Source organism: Microcebus murinus, chromosome 4, assembly GCF_040939455.1.
Source record: "Microcebus murinus isolate Inina chromosome 4, M.murinus_Inina_mat1.0, whole genome shotgun sequence".
NCBI lineage: Eukaryota > Metazoa > Chordata > Mammalia > Primates > Cheirogaleidae > Microcebus > Microcebus murinus.
The window spans coordinates 99231457-99256255 of record NC_134107.1 but is presented as its reverse complement, the minus strand read 5'-3'; the positions used below and the strand labels follow the sequence as shown (position 1 = coordinate 99256255).

General features: G+C 52.6%; 1 protein-coding gene across 2 annotated transcripts in view; it reads right to left on the bottom strand.

The window, feature by feature from the left end:
• Window positions 1-24799, bottom strand: part of GRIK4 (glutamate ionotropic receptor kainate type subunit 4) — a 418916-nt gene that overhangs the window by 158940 nt on the left and 235177 nt on the right. For both annotated transcript variants that reach the window (XM_012773499.2, XM_076002592.1), the window contains exons 3-5: window positions 18245-18409; window positions 5689-5786; window positions 1540-1705 (exon numbers count right to left, since the gene is read on the bottom strand). In XM_012773499.2, coding sequence (XP_012628953.2) covers window positions 1540-1705; window positions 5689-5786; window positions 18245-18409 — 429 coding nt within the window. The remainder of the gene's footprint in view (window positions 1-1539; window positions 1706-5688; window positions 5787-18244; window positions 18410-24799) is intronic.

Genomic DNA, 24799 nt, shown 5'->3' with positions numbered 1-24799 from the left:
ATAGCTAGGGAGACTGAGGGACTGAATTTTCAATTTTATTTCACTTTAATGAATTCGTATTTAAATTGAATATAGCCACATGTGGCTTGTGGCTACTGCCTTGATCAGCATAGACCCAGAGGAAACCAGCGTGAGAAATACTGCTGTCATGGTGATGGTGCGTCCGACTGTGATGCAGGGAACGTGGTTTAAGTCCCAGCTCTCCCACTTACTGACCGGGGGACTCTAGGCAAGACAAGCTCCTTTCTGGGCCTCAGTTTCCTGTTCTCTAAATGAGGGGGTTAGAATCTACGTTCACTGATCATAGCCAAACCGCCTCCACGGAACCCCTGTCTGAGAACTCTAGTGTACCCCGATTCCCTAGGAGACCAGAGTCATCATTTCACTGTCTTAATCACTTCGTGTCCATGGGCCCTGCTTAGCTTTCCCACAAGGCTGCTCCAGGTTTGAGAACAGAGGCTGGGTGCTGTTCTTCTCTTACATGTCACACAGCACCTAACAAAGGACATGCCTGGTACATAGGAGATGCTCGAGAGGTGCCGTCGATCGACTGAGCGAGGGCCTGGTGTGCCCTTGCATGTGCCGGACTTCTTTCTCCAAGTCTGAGCAGTTCTAAGGAGCCAGAGAAAGGAGCCCTCAGGGAAGATGGCAGTCTCGCAGTGCAGCCCACAGAGACCTGAAGGGTAAGACCTGGACAGGTGAGCTACGCCGGACACAGATGCTGGGGGCTCAGGCACTGGGTTCCAGGGGCAGCCAGTGGCCAGCACCTGTCTGACCGCATGTGGGTAGGCAGCTGCCACCGGGCACACACAGGTGCACAGATGCTGGAAGGTGCTGGCTTAAATTAGCTAAATCTCATAAACACTAAATTTGTGTCACAAATTGTCTGATAGTCACAGAAAATGCATTTCCAAACCCTGCATTTGCAAAAATATGCTTCATCAGGAATTGACCCTGGACCTTGTTCCATCAGCAAAACCTGCTCTCCAGGGGGAAGAAGCTCTTCAACCCATCAAGAGCAAATGCATCCAATTTTATATTTTCCCTCTCTCTCTTTCTTTTCGTATCTCCTTAACAATGAGGCTGAAAATGTAGGAATTGAGTTCGAAGATGCAAAAAGGCTTGGCAGCTGGCCAGCTCCCTGTAACCTAGTTCCTCTTGTTCTGCTCGAGCCCGGGGAGTCCTGGCAAGGGTGCTCCTAGACACACTCCCTGTCGCTCTCTCACACACGCAGATACCGCCCAAGGACACACGTGGATGGGAATGCCCAAACCCATGCCCTGTGATCTAAGGGAAGCCCGATCACACAGCAGAACCTGGATATGAACCCAAGTCTGCAGACTCCAAACCCACTTGTTCTTCGCCTTCCTGAGTCCTTCCCCAACCCGTCTCTAGGATGTGCGGATTCACGGGGATGTCTAAGGGCTCCACGCTGCTGGGGTGCTAGTGGGCAGTGCTGCAGTGGGGGGGGGCACAGGGTGTCAGAGGGAAAGCAGCAAGCCTGGCCTCTCTGGGGCGGAGCCGGCCGGGGACACTTACATTCTGCTTTGGCACAGATGAGGCAGGCGGTGGTGCAGTTGAAGAAGTTCAGGATCCCAGCCACAGCCACGCTGATGTCGGTGTTGCTGGGGTGGAGGTTCAGGGTTGTGAATCTCTGGAACTGGAACTTGACAAACTCCTCTGGGGCCACTTTGAAATGAGGGACCTGGCAGAAGGAGCAAAACACGGGCCGGCCGCGGGGAGGATCCAGGAGAGTGAGAAAGAAAGAAAGAGTGATGAGTGAGCCAAGCTGCAGAGGGCGGATTCTTCTCTGCCCCACCTTTGCCGCACACCAATGGGAGACGGCGCTGGTGGGACCCAGGGCACCTGCTCCATGGGGTGAGACACGATCGGAAGACCCAGGAAGGAAAACCGTTTGGCCAGAAACCCAGACTGGTGTATTGTGGGCCTGGCAGGTGGGGCCTGTGGCCCTGAGAAAGCAAAAGAATAGGTCTCTATTCTCAGAGGAGCCGCTGGCTGCTGGGCGGTGAGACAGATGGCTCTCGAAAGCATGATCCTTATATTTTATCTGTAGTTAATAAGTCAGAGCAGAGATGGCAGGAAGAGAAAAACATTGCACTGGGGACTAACAGAGGCGGCCCGCCAGCCCAGCCAACAGGTATATAAACCAGCTCCCGACAGACCTCCTGCACGAGTACCCAGGGAGAGGAAGGGGCAGCGAGGGGCTCCTCTGCGGGTTATGCATATGGGGAGGAAGCACCGCAGGTGAGAAACCATCTAGAGAACCTCGTAAGGGAGCCAGGTAAATGAATACCTGCTCTGGCTTCATTAGGACAGTCAGCTTCCCTCTGCGTCAACTTCGCTCTGCATCTATTACTGACATTTCCAGAAGGCACTGCCCTGCCTTCCTCTCCCAGGAAAAAAGACATTAAGAGGCTGTGATGGCTGCTTTATCGGCGGCTTAGGCTATTTGGCAGGTAATAGGAAAGTTAAAACATAATCAGCTGCCATCCACCTTGATTTTATTCTGCCACCCTCAGCTCTGATACCCAGAGCTGGGAGAGCTGACGCAGAGCATGGGTTTGTACTGATGTTAAAAGCAAGTAAGATTGAGGGTGGACAGCAGGAAGAACTTCTGGTGGTGAGTGGGTTGTCTTCTAGAATGGATTATTCAGAGACGATTGCAGAAGTTTCCTTTGCTTGGCCTGGCCCAGAGGTTATCTTGCCAGGAGTCTGGGAAGATACTGAGTGGTCTCTGTAGGATTTTGCCGCCTCTTCCTTTTAAGTTTCTAGTAGAAGTCAGTCGGCCAGAGACCACAGCTCCTCTGAGACTGAGATGGGAGGAAGGTAAAGATTCAGCAGAAACTAGGGAGAAAATTCCTGAATTCAACTGGGATTAGCCCTTCAACCATAGAGAGAGGGCAACCAATATTTTTCAGTAGAGATGGAAACGTGTGGAATTGGGGAGAGCCTGGTGAGTTATGAAAGATGATTCTAAGAGTGAAGTTGACTGGGTGCATGTCATAAGGGGTCTTTCTTCCTACTTGTATTTTGCACCCCATATACTCTATCTAAAATGAGTAACAAATGGAACTTGAAAGGAGAAAGGTCACAAAGGGACAAGACAGAGGCCAAGCCCATGCAGGGGCAAGTGGCCTGGCTGGTTGGTGTAGACGTTGGGGCATCTCTGACCCAGGTCCTCCCTGTGTAGCCAGCCGGCCTGCGGGGTTCCACTGGCAGCTAACCGGGCAGAGCACCGCCACGAGCTCCCCCAGTAGCGTGGAGCCCTAGACATCCTCGGGAATGCGCGGATCCTGGAGGTGGGCTGGGGAAGGACTCAGGAAGGTGATGAACAAGTGGGTCTGGAGTCTGCAGACTTGGGTTTGCATCCAAGTTCTGCTGTGTGATTCGGGGGCAAATGGCTTAACCTGTCTAAACTTCATAAAAATGGAGATAACCATGGGTGCTTCTTAGCGCTTTGGGAGGATAAAATGAGGACCTGTGTGTAAAATACATAACAGCTCAGTACTTAAGTATCGAGTGCTCAGGCAGTGCCCTTCCACTCCCTCCACAAATACAGAAGCTCCCAGGAAGCTCCTGGAGCCTCTCTGCAGGGGTGAAGGTTGAGGGTCCCCTAGGAGGGGGAGCTGGAGGGAGCCTCTAGCACATCGCACCCTGAGGCTTGCTGGGACCACGGCAGCTGCTCCGCCAGGGCCCAGGCACGGAGGGCCCAGGCACGGAGGGCCCAGCCTTCTTGCTGGTCCTCTCTCTGGGACAAAGATCAATCTACACTGCGTTTTCAATTGCACATGGATCCCAGGGAGTCCTTGCGAGGTGTGTGGGGGATAAGGAGAGGCGAGCAGAACAGAGTGGGGGGCAGGGAGGCAGAAAGCAGCCAGCCACAGGGCTGCGGAGACGGCAGCAGCATTTAAAGGAATGGGCTCCTCGGCGAGAACTCCATTGCTTCTTCCTGGGGCTGGGGGGAGCCGGCGCAAGGCCGTTCAGCCTCATAAAATATTAAAAGAAATGCATAATCTGAATGGAGAGGAAAGGCTGCTCTAGGAGGAACACGACCAGACAAAGACCGGGAACAGCCCGGCTGCTCCGTGGCACACGGGCAGGGGTGGCAGGATGCAGGACACAGGGCCTGGCCTCTGGCCTGAGATGCCAGAAGGGCTTAAGAGACACGTTGGTGCAGATGAGACACCCACGGAACCCCAGAAGAGGCCACGCTGGAGGGGACTTAGGGGAGGGCTGTGCGGCACAGTGAAGAGTCGTGGGGGATGGGGAAGAGAAGGAGGGGGCAGAAAGGAGGAAACAGGAAGCCAAAGTCTTGGCAACCCCATGTGCTGAAGGTCAGGGCCACTGCTGGAACAGCAGCCTGCCACAGAGCTGTTTCTTGGAGCAGGCGAGAGAGATTTAAGTGACACATTGGCTCTGACTTCCTGGGCAGAGGTCTGGGAGGGACAGAAGCTGCTTTGTGGCCTGGTCCGGCTCCAGAGTTGTCCTTGAGGATATCTGGGGGGAGGGGACCTGGGAGCAGCCCGGCTGCTGCAGGAGCGAGGCCACCGCAGACTTGTCCCTGCAGACAGCATTGCTGAGAGTGGGTTCATAAAATAGGGAAGAAAAATCTGCCCAAAGCCTCAGGGACTCAGCAAGCCCTCCGATCATAAGAGACAGTTGTGGCATCAAGGAGCTAGGGTCCGACGGGGGCCACGGGGGCAGCTGGCTGAGGACGCATCTAGTCTGCCCCGCAGAGGGTGTGCCATCCTGTTTCTAAGAACTAGATCCTTCTAAGGAGGAAGCTTCCAGAAGCCTGAGCCTCCAGGCCTCTAGGACACGGGCAAGATCGATGCTTCCTCCCGTGTCCCTCCCCGGCCACACCCCTGACCTCGAGCCTCCATCTGCCCCCTAAAGACCCCGTCTCCCAGGGGTACGTGGAAGAGGACGGGCTGATGGGCCCCAGGAAGGACCAGGAAAGATGCCGGCACGAGGCAGAACAGGGAGGGGGCAGTTACTCTGCCACTCCCCCCTCCCATTTCCTCCTCCCCCGGGACCCAGAACGAGAGGAGAGGGGCTCGACACTCCGCAAACCCGGCAAGAGCCGCAGCGGAGGGAGAACGGGCTGCTTGGAGAGGTAAACACCGGAACTGGTGAGTGAGGAAGAAAGCAAAATAAAATCTCCTTTCTAGAGAACGCATAAAGCAGAGGCTCTCAAACTTTATTTTAGCAATAAAATGTAGCAATGTCTTCCCCTAAAGGCCTTCTTCCCTCGAATCCCACTCCATAAACAGACACCCGCGGAGCTGCTCACGCGGATGTGAGTGTGGACACTCCCACTTCTGCCTTCTGGGCCTCCCCTGACCACCACCCTCGCCGGCCTCCCCCTCCGGCCTCCACCACCAAGAGGCCGCTGGAGACACCACCAGGGGGCCCTAAGACTCGGAGGCGCTCAGCTTGAAACACCCGCTGTCCAACACCGGCTGGGGGACCCCTGCGTGCAAACACCCCGGGACAGAGTTGGTGCTCAGCAAGGGCCACTTCTCCTGTGTCTGTGTTGATGTCGTGATTAATGGCAACAACCCCGCCATGATGGGCTCCTCCAGCCCTTAAAAATCATCCCTATCTTTGGGCCCTGGGCACAAGCTCCAGCCCGCAGGTGTCCCCCCAACCCCGCCCCGCACTCACCTCCTTCTCCCCACAGATGTTGCTGATGATGGAGCTGGAGGCTGGGCTGGACGAAGGTCCCAGGACCGCGACCACCCCCTTGGGGAGGATCTGGCACACTGCAGCAGCGGCAGGGCGGGAAAGGAAGCAAGGCTCGGGTCAGGTCGGGCTGCGGCGGCCGCCAGTCCGCTGGTCTCCACCGGCCGCCCCTCACCTCCTGCCCACCCCTCCCCTGCCTCCCCAACCCTCCCAACCCCAGTGTCCTCCCTTCTCCCCCCTCGACTCCTGGGCTCCAGGACAGTTTTATTGGAGTTTATGGACAGTATTAAATGAGGAAATGACCCAGGTTATGACAACATACGGCCACAGCCAACAAGGGATATAAATTGTCAGGGCTGTCACCGAAGGACGGGGGCTGATGGAGAAACCTGCAGATTCCGTCCCTCGGCCTGGCCCGGCCTGCAGGGTGGGGGGGGGGGTGTGGGGTGCCCTGGGGGTGGGTGCTGCAGGGGCTGGGGGCCCAGCTCACAGAGGGGCGGCCCAGTCTACGATCTCTTAGGCCCCCCACTACGCAGACAGTCTGGGAGGAGGAAAGGCAGACAGGCAAGGGGACAGAGGGTGGTGAGGATAACGCAGACACAGAGCAGAGAGCAGATGCAGCTAAGGTCAAAGGGAGTGGGAGAGGGAAGAGGAAGGAGAATGCAGGAAGCAGAGAGGAGTCTCCCCCTGTTCCCCCTCACCCCGAGCCTGGCACGCTCCCTTCCCTGAGCCTGTCTGGTCATCCTGACAAACCAGCATGCCCGGGACCTTGTGTGTCCCCATTGGGGAAGGTGTCCTTCCTCCCTCCCTGAGGCCTCCTCCCCGGGCCTTCCTGAGCTTCTTTGGGTGTAACTATCCCTGTCTGGGGCTCCCAAGGCCCAGGGTTTGTGCCTCTCATCTAAGACACTTGTAACTGTCTATTTCAGTTTGCTGTTCAGAGTTCTCCTCTCACTTGATTTCAACCCTCTTAAGGACAGGAACTGAGCCACGTTTATCTCTAACTGCCCACTTCTCGCTGGCTCAGTGTCCAGCACAATGTTTCCTAGATTGCAGGTGCCCAGTTCATACTCGCTGCATGAAGGTGTGAATGAATGGGACGTGTGGTCAGAAGAAGAGAGAATCCTAAGATTTTAAAGCACTAGAGACTGAGAACATGAGCTAATTCTCAGTGCACATACTGCAATATCAGAGCCAAGGAGCTGCCCCAGAAAATGCATCGAGGTTCCCCATCGCACAACACGACATCCTTGTCTGCAAAACTCAAAGCTTAAGTCCACACACATTTTCTGCCCACTCACATTAGAAGCCAGGCAGAGCCATTTCCCCAGCCAGGCAACTGAGGTTAAGGGATCAGCACAAGGTCTCTTGTTGAGTCAGCTGCAGAGCCACACCTGCAACTCTGATGCTCTTTCTCTTAGGTTGGAGTCCTAACCATTAGCCCACACAGCCAGGTGATCACCTGGATGGGGCATAGATGACAAGGTAGAACACCAAGGTTCAAATCCAAGCACTGCAACTTACCATATGAACCACAGATCTTCAAGGTCTTCTCTTAATCTACGGCTCAGGGACAACATCCAGAATCTCAGTGACAGAGGCTGCAGGCAGAGGGTACCTGAGGAGGCCTCATTAGCACTAAGTGACACAACCACCCGCTGTGGCAGAAGTAGTGATGATGGGGCTTTGCCTCTGAAGAGCCTCTCCAAAGTTCAAGCAATTTCCACATGAGTTATCTCACGTGATCTCAACCAGCTTAGCTCTCACCGCCTGCTAGGTGCTTCGAGTTCATCTTCCCATCAGATCCCTGCAACAGCCTGGGGAGGGGTCTCATCTGATGATTTGGCCTATAAGGACATAGCACCCCAGAGATGTTAAGTGCCACACCTTAGGTGACACACCTACCCAAGGCCAGAGCCAACATCTGGATTCAAGTTTCTGACCCATCCAGCGTTCATGCTACCCCCTCCTAGTCGCCTACTTGTCTGCACTGCCCTGCAGCCAGCCACTCCTGCGCCCAGCTCTCCCCAGCCCCTGACAGTCGGGTCCTCCCGCCCACCTCGTTTACTGAACCTTGCTTTCTCCAAATGACCTTTATCCGTTCTCATCCTGGTCTCTTTTTACAGCGCTTGAGGTTCACGGATTGCACTGTCATCTTGAACTTCATAACGCTGTCTAATCCTGACTCTCAGCTGGTTCTCTGGTCAGTCTTTCTCTCTGTCTTTGCTGACTCTTCTCCCACATGCTAAACTAGCAGGCTGCAGCCATGCCTCGCTCTCCTGGGGCGGTCTCGCCCTTGCTTTCGGCCTCCACCCGCATCTCTGCCCAGATGACCCTACACTCGGACCTCTGTCCTGGGCTACAAAATCAAGTTCCAACCACCCGCTGGACCTCGCCACAGGGTCTTCCCTCCGGCATCTCACGCTTAACGTGGCTGAGTAAAGCACAGTTGGACTCTGATGCAAGATGGTCTGGCTTTGAGTCTCTGTCACTTCCTCGCCTTGGGACCTTAAGCAAGTGACTGAACCTCTGGGCCTGTTTCCCTACCTATAAAACTGGGATACTAACAGCACCTTTCTCATGGGGTTGTTGTGAGAATGCAAGTGCTCAGAATGGTACACAACGTGCTTGCCAACCCTCTGCTGATTATCCTCACTACATCGGATTTGTTGCATGTTCTTCATGATTTGATTCGATCTTCACACTTCTATGAAGAAGATGCATTCTTAGCCCCACTTTACAGATGGGGAAACTGAGGCTTAGAAAATGTAACTCCTTGTTCAAGATCACACAGGTAGATCACATAAGGTAGAACTGGCCCGGAACATGGAGATCCATCTTAGCCACTCTGCTGTACTCCCCTTAGCTCCTCAAGCTCAAAGCCATAGTCACCCTTCACTCTTTCCTGCCTTCCTTAACTAAATCAGCTCATTTATTGTACCAATCAGGGGCCAGATTCTGAACATTTGACCTGCTCACTGCCTGCCATCCTCTTCTTCCTCTTCCCACTGCCACTGTTCCAGGTCAACCCTGGAACTTTTTACAACTTGCCTTCCTGCTCTGTCTCCAGGATTCCTCATTCCCAGTCCATTCTCCAAACTGTGAGGTAGATTGTAATCCGGAAACAGAGATCTGGGTGCTGCTCCCGGGCAGGGAGCTTCTCTTATTTCCCTCTGCATTCTCCATACCCAGAACAGGGCTTTACTCGGAGTTATGTGCCCAATAAATAGTTCTTGGACCACACTGAAGCCCACTCAACACTGTCAATGGAAAATTGGAAATAAACTAAATGTCTAATCACAAGGGAACAGCTATATAAAGTACGGGTCATGTGCCCAGAGGGAATATTATTTAGGCATTTAAAATGCTTATGAACATTTTATAATAGCATTAAAAATATTTATGTAATAATATTAAGAGAAAGAAGCAGGATATAAAATTACATGCATATCTATATGAAGGCTACAACTAAGCAAATACAGAGAACAGTTACACATTGAGGGATGATTAGAAGAAGATGTTATTAAAGACAACACTTACTGAGTGCTAATTGCAGCCCGTTCGAAGCACTTAACAGGAATTGACTTATTTCATTCCTAAAACAACTTGACGTAACAGGTACTATTACTGTCATTCTCATTTTACAGACACAAAAACAAGACAGAAAAATTGAAGAGCAGAGTCCAGATTCAACTGCTCAACCCCCTTCGGCAGGGACCAGGGCCTTAACCACGGCAACACGCGGCCTCCCCAGTTAACAGGGATTAACTGGAACGTTCCTAGAGATTGCCTTGGCATGGTGTGATCTTCTTCCCTTTTTCCATTTCTCTACTTTCTATAATAAGCATGTACTCTCCTTTTATAACATGTTATAAAAATACAATGTTATGATAAAAGAATTTCTTCTGATGAGCAAGTAAAATTTAAGTGCATCTGACCTCTTGGAGACCCCCCTTCCAGCCCTTCCTCCCGCCATGCCAGCTCACCCCAATGGCACTCCGCATGCTTTCCTGCCTAAGCCTGTTCCCACGTGGCTATCTCTGACTAGACCAGGGGTTCTTAACCTGCGCCTGGGATCTGTGGGTAGAAGTCGGGGGTCTGGGAACATCTTGGGGGGGATCATTATTATTTCTAACCCCTAAGTGAAATGTAGCATTTCCTTTCATTTCGAATGTAGGTGACAACCCTCGGTATATTAATAGTACCTGTGACTTTGTCTCCAACAGAAATCACCAGTGTTTCATATCATATTACGGTTCTGTGGATATCTTGAACTATCATTTATATTCATTATTACTTTGAGATTAAGCTAGTTAGACCCATCCTGGGCTTGGCTATTGAATATATTGATGAAGAAGCACACATATTAATATATCACCATTAAAATATTTTAACTGCATTTCTACATAATTGGTTTCCATGGTCATACCACCTATTTTATTTTATTCGCTTAAAACATTATTTTTCTGAGGAGTCCATTAGCATTCTCGGTCTGTCCTGGTCTAGGGCCTAGACTCTGGGCCCTCTCTTGCCCTTCCTCTTGGCAAACTCCTACTGATCCTCTCCCACCCAGCTCAGATCTTGCCTCTGGGCAGGGAGGCGTCTCTCGCTCTCTCTGTTTGCGGCACACTGCGGCTCTGAGTCAGCTCTCCTTAGGAGACAGGGCAGCTTCCCTCTTCTCTGAATTCCTGGCCAGCTTCTGGCCTAAGCAGGCTGCTGATGTTGGGTTTCAACAGAGGGAAGTTTCTCCTGAAAACAAATTCTCAGAGCAGGCCACAATTCCTTATTCCCAATTCCAAACTCCAAAAGGCTCTGAAACTGGATGTTTTCCATCAGACATCCCTTGGGAGCAAAATCTGATCTCAGCAGACAGATGTGAAGCTATTTAAAATATGTGAATATTCGAACATAAGTGTGTATGTGCTTGAGTGCGGGACGTTGCTGGACATATAACTTAGGCACGGTCTATGCACCACATGAGCTTCCCAATGTCTCAAAAGTTCTGGATTCTAAACACATGGGGCCTCAAGGGTTTGTGGACCTGTGTCTTCCACACTGAGCTCCTCACACACATGTCCATGTGTCCGTCTCCCTCACCGGATTGTGAACTCCTTAAAGACAGGGGTCACATTGATCCAGTCCTGGCAAAAAGGAATTGCTCAACAGAAGTTTGCTCAGCTGAACTGAAATGATCCAGAACAAGCCCGGCGAAATTGCATTATGATGATCGTACCAGCAGCCACGGCCTGGGGATTTCCTGGGATCTGGGAACTGGTCTACCTGTTCCCTACGAAGGATGCCTTGCTCACTAGAAATGGAAACCACTTATAGAGGGCCTCCTCTCTACAAGCCCCCACAGGCTGGCTGTGCAGGCTGGCCTGGCCGTCTGGGTGAGGACTCTGAGAAGGGCAGGCCAGGGAGATGGCTCTACCTCTGCCTCCCAGCAGGGAAGTGGGGGAACGGAGGAGACTTGAGTGACATTGCCATGGCAACTAAGTTTTCCAGCCAGCAGAGGAGTTGGAAGGCAACTGTCAGAGCAGCTGCTGGAATAAAAGGCCACGATGAGGGTGTCGTGACCCCATGGAGGGTCTTCTTCCTCTCAAAACGCCGGTACTGCCAGCACCGTGGTATGGATTTGGAGCTCCTGGCTGGACCGGAAGGGCTCAGGGCTCGAGGAACTTAATCCTCTCCTGAGTTGTCACAGGGTCCCCCCTCCGGACAGAGGGCGGTTCAGGGAGGGCGAGGGTCTGGCTGTGCTGCGGATTTGCGGGGGGGGGGGGGGTAGTGGTAGGTGCCTCTGACGGCAGCCGCTCTAGGCAAGGGCAGCTTCCTGGGTGGGCTCAGGAGGCCAGGTCCTGCTCCCTGACCTGTGGCTCTCGACAAGCCACTCAGCTGCTCTCTGAGCCTGTGCGGTGAACACCCCGGCCGTGCGGGGCTGACGGAGAGGTGGAGCAGGGAGGACTGGGGTCTTTTGCATGAAAACCCTGGGGATGCCGAAGCCCGCAGGAGGCAAGGCTCTCCATGTGCCCGTCTATACTGCACTCCCAGCACAGCACACAGCCCTGACTGTCCCGGGGTAAGGCTCTCCGTGTGCCCGTCTATACTGCACTCCCAGCACAGCGCACAGCCCTGACTGTCCCGGGGCAAGGCTCTCCGTGTGCCCGTCTATACTGCACTCCCAGCACAGCACACAGCCCTGACTGTCCCGGGCAAGGCTCTCCATGTGCCCGTCTATACTGCACTCCCAGCACAGCACACAGCCCTGACTGTCCCGGGGCAAGGCTCTCCGTGTGCCCGTCTATACTGCACTCCCAGCACAGCGCACAGCCCTGACTGTCCCGGGGCAAGGCTCTCCGTGTGCCCGTCTATACTGCACTCCCAGCACAGCGCACAGCCCTGACTGTCCCGGGGCAAGGCTCTCCATGTGCCCGTCTATACTGCACTCCCAGCACAGCACACAGCCCTGACTGTCCCGGGGCAAGGCTCTCCATGTGCCCATCTATACCGCACTCCCAGCACAGTGCACAGCCCTGACTGTCCCGGGGCAAGGCGAACAACTGCCCCAATCAACTCCAAGGAACCATCTCCTCTCTCACACCACAGCTTTGAGGAGTGCGTTCCATCTGAGCTCTCTAGGAGTGCACGGGGGCCTGAACAGACTGGCCTCGCTGGCCCTCCAGCGGAGGGAGGGCTCGGGTGAGGTCAGCAGTGCCCGGGCCCTGTGCCGTCATGCCTGGGGCCACCCCAGGACATTGGAGGACTCAAAGCTGCTACCGCGTCCCCTCACCAGCAGCAGATCCCACGGAGCCCTTGCCCGGTCCCAAGCCCCTGTGTGAGCAGCAACACCCTTTGCTGGGGCTGTCCAAGTGCCAGGCACCCGGCTGGCAGACACCTGCCACCCTGAGTCCTTACAACAACCCTGAGAGGGAGGAGTTACCATACTAATCCTGCTGTACTACTAGTAGGTCAAATGTGTGGACAGTTATAAGTCTTTTACGCACCATCTTATTTAATCCTCATAACAACCTCAAGATTTGCGAGCTCTTCTTAGGCCCATTTTACAGATGAGGAATGTCAGGCCTAGGAGATAAGCCTAAGGAGGCAACAGAGCCAGGACTATAATCCTGGTGCATCCAACTCCAGAGCCTGAGTTCTGAGAGCTGTTCTGTGCTGCTCCCTAAGCCAGGCCCTCTCCTCTGCCCCGTGTAAACTCTGCGTTTTAGCCACGTCCCAAGGTCCCCTATGGTTTCCTTCCTCACGCCTGTGCTCATGCTATCAGATTACACCATTTCCCTGGATGCCGTATTCCCTCTCTTCACCTGTCGAACTCGCCCAGGTCCATTCTGGAGGCCTTCCCAGGCCCCTAGCCTGCTCCACCCACATCCTAGTTCTGACCTCCTGCTGCCACTCACTGGCACACCTCTGGACAGCCACCTAGGATTTAGGTCAGATACGTGGATCTTTCTTCTTCCTGGAGAAGATCGCCAGCCTCAGTTTCCCCATCTGTAAAATGAGGGGGTTGGACCAGACAATCTCTAAGCTCTGAGTCCACCTTGTGCCCGTGCAACCTGGAAAACTCTGAGAAGAGGAGCAAGGATGTTTGTTGAATGACTCACAGCTATTTGCTGCCTTTCTCTTCTAGCTCCTTACTTTTTTTTCCTTACCCAACTTCCATTCACTCTACTTCGCCGATGGAGGGATGCTAACCTCCCTTATTAATGGCCACAGGTCGTGCCGTGGAGCCTGCAGGAGCTCAGAAGCCCGTGCAGGAGGCGCAGGCACGAGGAGCAGGAACACTACACACCGTGTCCCACTCTGGGGGTGACCACGGTGCCCCCGGTTTCAAGGGGAAACTGCGGACAGCCGACAGCATGCTTGGCCTCACAGAGACAAACCGAGGCAGAGCTGAGGGGTTGGCAGGGAGGCCCCTGCTTCTGGCTCTGCAGTAAATTAAACCTCAAACCAGCTCTGGCAGCAGCAGGGCCAGTGCCTCGGGGTGTCTGAGTGGCAGGGGGGGTGCACACTTAGTCCAGCTCTAATATGTCAGCCACGGGGGACACACTGATCTATGGGAACAGGGAGGGGAGGCTTTGTGGCAGCTCCCTGCAAGAGAAAGGCTGAGATGCAGATGAGATATGGAAGGGAGAGAAGGAAGGGCCAGGTGGGACAGGAGATGACCCTGGAGGTCTTGTCATCCCTATTATTTCAGATGTGTGAGCTGTGTAGAGGGGGCCAAACAGCAGGAGCCTGGGGCGGTAACAGCAGAAGGGCCGGGGTGCCGGCGGGACCTCAGACGTGGTTGGAGGACGCTTTACAAGTGATCCCCACTTTCAATGAACCCACCGCACGAAAACCTGTCTGCCTGAGCCAGACAGGACAGGGGGGTGATTTTCTACTCATGTCTTCCCGGTTTCCAGGTCGGCTATTAATTAACGCCCCGTGTGATACTTCCTGTCCCCGAACCTCGTTTCCAACCATCAGACAAGGGAGTCGGCCGCTGGACTCCAGCACTGTTAGCTGCTTTACACTTCATAATCTTTGATTCTTGAAATAACCATTGCTTCCCTCGACTGACTCTCCCACCCTGAATACAACTTGTTAAATGTGATGTGTACGGAGCTTTGGGAAACCCACCTATAACTGAAAGGAAGGTACAAACGTGCCCTGTTGGGTGGCTACAGCCCCAGCTTCAATCAGAGCTCTATTTGCCACAACCAGAAACATCATCACCAGGGTCTCTTTCATCTTGAAGCAGATCCCCTGGCCAAGGGGGTGGTAGGCGTGGGGCTGGGGGAATTGCCCAGGGCTCCAGAGCCACTCTTGTGTTTACTAATTAACCGTTGCAAATTAGCCCCCAGCCACTAGCCCAGGGACATCACAGCCTTTGACACTGAGCAGCCGCTGCTGGCTTGAGGTGTCCCCACCACTTGCAGAGGCTCAAGCTGTCAGATGCATCAAACCCAGAAAGCTGGAAACAGAAGGGAATATCCAATTACGATGGGCGCTGACATTAAGCAGGCCACTGGAGAAGAGCCTGGGAGACAGCACTGCCGCAGTAAGTGTGGCTGAAGTTTGAAACAGAGGGAGACGACGTGTGAGGGCGAGAGAATAAAGCCGATAGCAGAAGCCATAGCTGATGCTTACTGAATACTTGCTACGTGCGCAGTGCTAAGCACGTCATCTATGCTGTCTTCCGGAATGTTCCAGACCATCTGATGAGGTGGTATCACCATCGCCCCTGTTTTACAAATGAGGAAACTGAGGCACATAATGGTTAAATAGCCTGTCCATGGCAAGCAGCTAATGAATGGTAGAGCCAGGATCTAAACCTGGTCAGTCTGAGTCTAAAATCCAAGCTCCTAATCTGTACACCACACAACCTCCCCAAAGCAGGGATCACAGAGCTGTTGGCCCTCTTGCAGCCAGGGGTCCTGTCTCCTTCCCACACTCCTTCCACCAATACTGCCTCTGACACCCAGTCCCTGCCATATCCTGCAACAGCCAACACGTGGCGGGTGTTTAATCCGGCACCTGCCCGCCCCCTTACTTTGAGAGGGGAAGAGCTGGGCGGGAACCTTTTTCTGAACTACCTGGGTGGCGTTTAAAACCCATTGTGGAGCAACACTCTGGCTTCAGATGAAAGGCCTTTGGAGTGGAAAGATCCAGAAGCCCTCTTTTCTCACAAATGCTAATTATGCCTCAAACACACTGAGATGTAAAAGCTGAACTGAAGGCCACTTGCTAAGGAAATACTTGGTGTCTAAAGGAAGGACATTAAAAAGATGTCCAAAGCTCTGTAGTGTGGAATAAAGACATTAGTTTCCTTTATTTCCGATTCATCTGGCTTAATATTTTAGATGCACTGGCTTCCCTAAGCCAGGCTGCATGTCACTGGAAGAGGAAATTTACATCTGCTAACGACACCATCCTTGATGGGCCAATCTCTGCTCTCTCAGTTCTGCATGGGAGCTCTGAAGAACTGAAGAAAAGAGGAGCTGGTTTTCCAAAGCACAACAGACTACAGAACTATTTAGAAATCTGGGCCCTTTTCTGAGACCTGCCCTCCTGGACAAAGAAGCGCTTCAGACTGGACTAGGAGATTCACAAGAAGTCGTTGCTGGCATTTCTGATTTCATTTGAAAAATCCCAGGAAATCTGAATTTTCCTTTCATTATACTAGAAATTGACTTCTGTGACAGCTAAGATCTTTGTCTGCTCCCTGATGAATCATTTTTGCCTGGAATAAAATACAATAGGTGCTCACTAAATATGTATTGAATGAATGAATAAATGAATGACTATTTAGGTACTCGTTCCCTTATGTCCTCTTATGGAGGAATCTGTGTGCATGGATCTATCTAGCCTCAATGACCCTGCTCTGAACAGTGTGAACGGAGTCACAGTAAGTCACAGCTACAGGACCGGAAGTGGACACTCTCCCTAGGTCTATATTAGGCAGTCTGGCCAACACCTGCAATTCATCAGACCAGCCGCACAGTAAGCTGAGCCGGTCCAGCAGATCCAGAGTCCGGACGTCCAGAGACGAAGAGGTGCTGAGGGAAGCTGCCACTGATATGCAATGCTGAAAAGACCCTGTAAGCCACCTGTCTGTCTTGTTTCCTGTGTCGTTCTCAGCGCACGATAACCTGAGTCATGTCTGAAATGTAGTAAATGCTCAATAAAAGTTCTCGTATGAATAACTAAAGAGTAAGTCAGGCCTGGGCAGCCATTATGGGACAGATACTTGATGAATAAACCAAGGAAACCAAACTAGCAGCAGGGTAAGCGTGCGCCTGCAATATTGCAAGAGCATTAACCACTTCGGTACGAGCGTCGACTACAGCCGACAGCCACAGATGAACGCGCGCAGCCCAGCGTCGACTGTAGCCGACAGCCGAGATAGGAAGGCGCACAGCCGAGCGTCGACTTTAGCGCTAATAACAAAACTTGACTTTTCTAATTTTTTCATGTATCAAAATAAAATTGTGAACATTTAAAAATAACGTAATAAAAACATATATGTGTATGTTAGCTATTCTGATTTCCATTACAAGTAAAGCTGCCTGTAAAGTAAAACAAGCTTTCAGTGCTTTAAAGCTTTCCTCATCACACAAGGGCAAAACGGATTCTCGTCAATGCACAGCACAGATTGTTGTGTGGACTGTGAGTGCCGGCCGTGGGCGAGGTTTTGCGGCCTGTGAGTGCCGGCCGTGGGCGAGGTTTTGCGGCCCGTGAGTGCCGGCCGTACCAAAATGGTTAAGGAAGAGAAAGAGAGAGAGAGGCTGGTGGGTCTCCAGAGCCACTGTGACCTCCCCTTCTTACCCCCTCTGGGGCCTCACAACACCCACCTGCTGGGCTGGGGCCAGCGTGGATGTGTTCCTTTTTTTGCACTCCCAACAGCCCAGGCTGGATCTTCAGATGGAAGACCAGATGTCTGACATACATACTTGAGCAAATTGTTTTATTCTGTTTATTTATTTTTGTCACTGAGTGTTGTTAAAGGTTCAAATGGACTAGAAAGAGGAGAGACAGGGACTCTTCAAAGTCTTAGGGAATAGATGCTGTCATCTGCCTGGGCTAAGGGGCTCTTCTCCTTCCCTCTAAACCGGAGCTGTTCATTTCCAGCTTAGCTACAAGCCACTAGCCCAGCAACGTGGGCCTAATCCCGTAAAGCTGCCAGGGTAATGCCAGCAACACGTTAGAGCATTGCAGGGAGGTGCGGTGGATTGTGCACTGGGCTCGCAGGGCCCAGGACCAGCTCTGCTATGAACTAGCTCTGTGGTTGGGCAAACTATTCAATGTTTTTGAGCCTCGGTTTCTTTTCTAAAGGGAAGGTAGTAACAGGCTAACTCTCAGGCTATTGTGAGAATTAAAAGCTGTGCCCAGTGCATAATCGAGGCTCCATATGGGTGACTTGAATGACCTATTTTGTGTGTCTATAAAACACTGCAATTCACAGATTTTCCTATATTTTAAGAAATTTAAACCTCACAACAATCTGCAAGGTTTGCAAAGTAGAGCCTAGCATTCCCATTTTACAGATGAAGAGACTGAGGTTCAGATAAGGGACTTGTCCTGTCTGAGGCTACCCAGAGAGTGAGTGGCTAAACTCCACCCCAAGTCCTGGTTTCCTCCCACAGCACTCCCTCAGCACAAGAAGGCACGACAAGCAATCAGATGGACAGTGGTGTAGCTACCCTCAGACCACCTATATCTCTTCTTTCTTGATCACACACAAGATTTCATTTGGGGATTTGTGTACAAATGCCCAGGAGATGGATGCATCAATATAGGAAGGAATGAATGAGTGGGTGGATGAATGAATGCTTCGAGTATCCTGTCTTCATTCTACTCTGCATGTGATTCACAGCAAAACCTGGGAATCTCATCTACGCCAGGAAACTCACAGGGCCCCAGGTTCATGCTTCTCTCCTTCCCCAGGAAATATCTCCACCAGGGCCCGGCAAAGGCTGCAGTTCACACCAACAGCTCGTCCAGTGCAGCAAGGGAGGGAGAAGGCAGCGCCGCCCATGCTACGTACTGGTTTCTGCAGTCTCGTACTCGCTGTCTCTGAGAAGCTCGAAGATGTCCACCTCGACCTTGGCCTTGCCCAGCCTCTCGGGAGCGCGGTTGATGCGGTTCTTGGCCAGGGTGATGGAGAGCCGCTCCCCTCTGCTGCACTCCATGGGGTCGTCCAGGATAGCAGCTGTGGGCAGGCAACCACACGGAGACAGTTGGTACTCCACCTGCGGCCGTCACCTCTCCTCCCCCTCCAGCTGCCCCTGCTGCCACCTTCCTCCTCCAGGCAGCTCCCCAAGTCCCTCTCCACCCTGCCATCCCCCAGGCAAGGTCTCTCCATGCCGACGGGGTCTAGTTTGTGGGCAGGTGTAGCAGTGAATTCGAATGTGCACGGCACCTCAGGAGCCCTGTAATGCCACGACGGGCCACCAGGGGTCCTGTGTGTGTGAGGTCCCTGGGTCCAGCCACAGGGGTCCTCTTGGACGTCAGTCTGTATGCACACAGGCACGCGTGCTCGAAGGAAGGGAGATAGTGGCTGTCCTTTGAAAACCGTATTCTGGGCTCATGAGAAAATATGAGGCGAGATGGGGTTAAGAGAGGCCAGGTTTGTGAGGGACATCTGTGGCATCAAGGAGTGGCTGCAAGATACCACTGAACGCTGGCTCTGACACCAATGAGCCAGGTCACCAAGGGGAGCGGCGCAATTTCTCCAAACCTCTTGTCCTCACTGAACTTTAGGAACAGTGAGACCACCTGGTGGGGCAGGTGTGAGGATTCCATAAGGTAATGCAGGCAAGTCGCACAACACAGAGACTTCATCGGTGTGGATGCCTGGAGTGGGAGAGTGACCATAGTTGCCCAACTTCTGGAAGCCGTGTTCAGATAAATGCTATGATACCACAGAACTGGGTTCAAATCCCAGCTCCACCCCTTATTGGCTATGGAACCTCAGTTTCCTCGCTTCTAAGGGAGTGGAGACTGCCTGCCCCTTGAGCTGTTGTGAAGATTACATGAAATAGTACGTGCTCGACACAGTATCTTGGACACAGTAGGAAATAAATAAATCTAGATACTGAGGTCCTTAATTCCCTTGATAGAGAGGAGGTTACAAAAACGAAAATCTCCACACAAAAACTTGTGCACGAAGTATACAGCAGCAGTATTCATAATTGCCGAAAAGTGGAAACAACTCAAATGTCCATCACCTGATAAATAAGATGTGGTTTCTCCATATAATGAAATATTATTCATCAATAAAAAGGAACAAAGTACTGACGCATGCTACAACATGGATGAACCTTGAAAACATGCTAAGTGAAAGAAGCCAGACACAAAAGACCACATATGGATGGTTCCATTTATGTGACATACCCAGAATAGGCAAATCCATAGTGACAGAAAGATTAGTGGTCACCTAGGGTTAGGAGAGCTGGGGAGAAGTGAGGGGTGACTGCTAGTGCATATGGTATTTCTTTCTGGGGTGATAAAAATGTTCAAAAATTGATTGTGGTAATGATCACACACCTCTGGGAATATACTAAAAAACACTGAATTGTATGGGTGAATTGTGTGGTATGTGAATTATATCTCAATAAAGCCATTATAGAGAAAAACCCCACGACCTTATCTTTTAGAGGTGAATACTCAGAAAAGCCACACAAGGGGATCAAGCTAAATAGATTTCACCTACAGGTAGCCTTGGACTCTGTGTGGCTGGTGTAGACAGGGAGACCCAGGTTCCATGATGTCTTTTCTGCATATTACTCCCACACCTACTGCGGCCCATCTCACAAACCAACAACCAGGACACAGAATATTACGAAGCATTTTTCCTCATTTGTGGATTTATTTATATGCATAACCTCATTGAACAATAAAAGTTAAATTTCATTCACTCAGGTTGGCCATGCATAGGGCAATGAAAGGTGTATTCTACGACCCAGTAAATAAAGTGTGCTTCTGCGAATTAACCAGCGAAGTCTACGTGCACCTGAGGGGCTTGGCCACCTGCAGGAGTGGCCACTGGACTGCACAGGTGTAACTGAAGAGTCTGGAATACTCAGAGATGCAGGACCGAAATGAGATGGTTACTCCAAAACTGAAACAGTAACACTGTGCTGGGACGGGATGGTGACTTTGGGACTGGAAAGGAAGTGGGGCAGCCCACAAGAATGATTCTCAAATGACGTTCCTTGGAGGGCCCCTGGGCTCCTCCAGGAAGTGCAGGGGAGGCTGACTGGGGGTCTCCAGGCCCGTGCCAGCTCCCAGGAGCACAACTCCACATCTGCCACTTTTAGGTGTTAGGGTCCCACATAAGATTTGATGTGGGGGGGGGGGAATGTTTTGCTGTTAAAAATATACTAGAAAAGATTTGCCAAGCTGTAGAGCATGGGAAAGAGACACCTAAGACGTCAGGACCTGGCAGTGCCATCCAGCACGGGTCATGGGAAAGAGACACTGGATCAGTGGCACACGGGCTTTATATGAAGTGAGACTGTTGGCATTGAGTGCTCGGTGGGCGCAATCTCACTTAACCTCTGCAACAACTCTGTGAGACGGGCGTTTAATCTTCACTTGGGGATGAGAAATCAGAGGTCATGTGACCTGCCCACAGGTCCCGAGAGTGGTAGAGAAGGGGGTTGAGCCCAGGTTGGCCTGGCTTCAGACCTGGCACCCTGACCATGGCTCATCGTGCTTCTCATGAAAACTCAGGGATTGGCTGTGGAGAAGGGGGTGTCCTAGGGAGGGGGACATGAGCCTTCTGGGCACTGTACGGCAGTCTCACCAAGACAGATCCACTCTGAGACACTAACAGGAAGAGGCTGGACTCTGGCCCTCTGAAAATTCACCACCAGGCGATTTCCCCACCTCCCTCCTCCCTCTTCTCCCTCCACCCCAGGGAAAGTTCAGGCTGGAGGCAGCTGTCTTTTCCTTAGGGCCAGGTGCGCCAATGATGACCAACTTCTCCCTCTACTGTACAAACTGCTAATGACTTAACAAATAAATAACTTGTAATAAAATAAATAAATCAATAAAATAATGTCAGAAAATCATCACAAGTCCCCCGTGGACCTGCGAACTCAGGAATGTTTCGATCTGGTTGTTGATGGTACAGAGTCACACGGGACTCACCTCTGCCTCATCGGGACACGAAGGGCACAGGTACACCTGTAACACACGCAAGGGTCTGTCCCAGTATCCATTAGTTCCATCTATTCCCGTATCTTCTTTTTGGCCAAGTACACATTCAAGATGTGTGCTATGGGCTTCACTGGGTCCCCCCACCGAATTCACATGCTGAAGTTCTAACCCTCCATGTGCCTGCTTTTGGAAATAGGGTCTTTAGGAGGTAATGAAGATTAAATGAGCTCCTAAGGGGGAGGCCCTGATCTGATAAGATTAGTGTCCTTACCAGAGAGATATCAGAGGGCTCCCTCTCTCCACCGCGTGAGGACACGAGTACACAATGAGAAGGTGGCTGTCTGTAAGCCAGGAAGAGGGGCCGCACCAGGAACCGAATTGCCTGGGATCATGATCTTAGACTTCCCATGCTCTAACACCGTGACAGATACATTCCTGCTGTTTAAGCCCCCAGTCTGCGGTGTTTTGTTACGGCAGCCTGAGCTGACTAAATACGACAATGTGCTAACATAAATCCAGGCGTGCAGGGCACCAGCCAGCCACGTAACACAGTACGATCAACTCAAAGAGCATCATGGGACACGCTCTGAGACGGAGGGACAATGCAGGTGGGAAGTAGGGAACGTGGGAATCTTACATTAAGGGGAGTGTGAGGTCTCCTCTGCACCCCATTCCTCTTTCCCTTCCCACAGCACCTAACGCACTCCACGTTATTTGGCAGGTCCTCGCCCACTCGCTAAGATTCCCAAATCCTGTCCTCCCTACCCACAAAACCCCGTGCCATCCAGGGACCACCTTTCATTAGGTTTTAGGTTTTAGACAGTGATTAGTTTCTGGCTGGGAACACCCTCAAACTGGTGGTTGCCTGGCATCAAACACATGGCGATCAGAATAATTAGGATGACAGAAGGAACCCGGGTCCCAGGGCTATGGACAGCAAAGCCAAGGTGCAGGCTCAGGCTCTCTGGGGACAGCAGAGGAACATGTCCCCAACAGGCAGTTACCAAACAGCACACTTGTTCTTCAGCAGTCCCAGGGGAGAGGACCAGATGGATGGAGGAGAGCAGCATGCTCAAGACTTAATGTGCAGCTAATGCTCCTGGCCTGCGCTGCGTCCCCCAGGCCCGGCCGCCTGGCTAGGCTGGGACGTTCAGAGTTCCCAGCTGCTGCCTAATGAGGAACAATATGATCCGGCACATCCTCTGGCCCTGGGGACTGTTCTGCGGAGAAGCCCAGCAGCCACGGTGAGGCCGGGAGGCTTGCGGCTGCAGCAAGGGCAGAACTGAGATGGGGAGACACTGCCAGGGACCAGCCATGGGGACTCAGTACACAATGACTCTTCCAATCCCAGGGGGACTCAAGATGCCTCCTCCACGCCCAGGAAGCCGGGGATCCTTTGATTGACATGGAGCCCTTCTCCCCCTGTGTCCTAGGCACTGAACCCTGCCCTCTGGGTTCTAAGACTTACGCTGGGGAAAGGCAGTCTTTCCACCGAGCCACCTCCACCCCAAGCTGCTTCCCGTGTTCCCGGGAGCCCCATGTTTGTGTCCCCTCTGCAGAGGACTTCTCCCCTGGGGCTGGCAGGCCTGGCTCTGCCCCGGGCAACTTTCCAGCTCACCCCTAATGAGAGTGACCGGGACTACCCAGGAGAGGGCAGATGGCCACTGACCTGCTCAGGTCCTCAGGACCCCCCCACTGCCCGGAGGGCTGGTCCCAGTGGGGTCTCTGGAATGGCCTCCACCTCCAGCTGTCTGGCTGCCACACCCCCAGCCACCTCCACAGTGACAGCGCCTCCATGTCAGGGCCTGGCCTGGCCTATTATTCCCTCCTGCACACCTTTGCTATCACTGTCCCTGTCCCTTGTTCCCCCTTCCCTACCGGGCTTCTTCTTCTCTCCCTCAGACTCACCTCTTCCAGGAAGCCCTCCCTGCCCCCCAGGCCCCAGCGGCAGTGCTCTCTTTCCCCTTGGACTTCCTGAGAGACCCTCACCACTCCAACGGGCCATGGAGAGGTGTTTGTCTTTCTTCTGCGTCTATGAATATCCTCAACTGCTTGCGTGGTCGGCCCTCCGTATATCAGCAGGTTCTGCACCCTCAGATTCAACCAACCAATAGGAAATATTCAGGGGGAAAAAAAAGAATAAAAATAACAATATAATAATAAAATATAATACAAATAAAAACCAATACAGCATAACAACTATTACATAGCATTCACACTGTAGTCGGCATTATAAGCAATCTAGAGATGATTTGAAGTGTGCGGGAGGCCGTGCAGAGGTTATATGCAAATGCTACGCCTCTTTACATCCGAGATGTGAGCACCCCCACATTCGAGCATCCTCAGGCGGCCCTGGAACCCAGCCCCTGGGGATCCCAAGGGACGGCTGCACTTTAAAGGCCCAGAGTAATCCCTCTTTGCTTGGAATCTTCCCAGATTCCCCATCCCAAATTAATTTTCCCATTCTTTGAACTACCGCAGGAATTTCTCTGTACTTTTCATTAGGCACCGACCACTTTTGACTTTTCCATTATGCCTATTTGTCTATCTTTTCAGCTCCTCCAGCGTGAGGACCACACTTGATTCATCTCTGCAACTGCACAGTTCCGGACATGGAGTAGGCCCTTAATGACTGGTTACTGAGCGGACGCATAATTCCAGGCCACTTGTCTCTTCCTCCCCTGCAGCCAGTGGCAGATGTGGCGCCGGTGGTGGACTGTCAGCAGCCACTATGCACCGGGGCCGCAGGGTGGAGGTCCCCAGGGGCTGGTGGTCTCCTTCTGCTCTCTGCTCACCTCCCTGAGCTGCGCTGGGGCCTGCCCTCCCTCCACAACCGTGCAGACGCGACCCCTCGGGTTGGAAACTCAGCCTCCTTAATCCTTTAGTCCTTCCAGGGACTCGCTGCGGAAGATTTCCAAGCACTCCAGTAACTCTTACCGCTTTGAGGGGTAGAATAAAGAGGTTTTATTGGAGAGTCGTTACAGGCAGTGTCTAGAACGCTGCCCATGGCTGTGTTGCCAGCTGGTTAGAGCCCTGGTAACAAGGAAAGGAGATGCTGGAGCCCCGGGGAGCCAGTCGGCTTTGCTCCCCACTGACCCCACACCCCCTGCCACGGGGTCACCCCCGTGACCATCACTCAGCGGGCACCTCTGTCCTATCAGTGTCCCTCTCTTCAGCCCTATAGTCCCCCGCTGGAGAAAATCCCTCCACTGTGCAGGTGGTGCCCACCGCCGATTCACACCTTGATGCCCACCTGGGCTGCACCCCGGGGCCAGCACCAGCCCTCGGCCTTGCTTGGCTCGTCCTCCCTCCTTACAGACCCTTCGTGGGGCTGCCATGGCAAAGGCCCACAGACTGGGCGGCTTAAACAACAGAGATCTATTTACGCCCAGCCCTGGAGGCTGAGATCCAGGCGTTGGCAGGGTTGGTGCCCCCT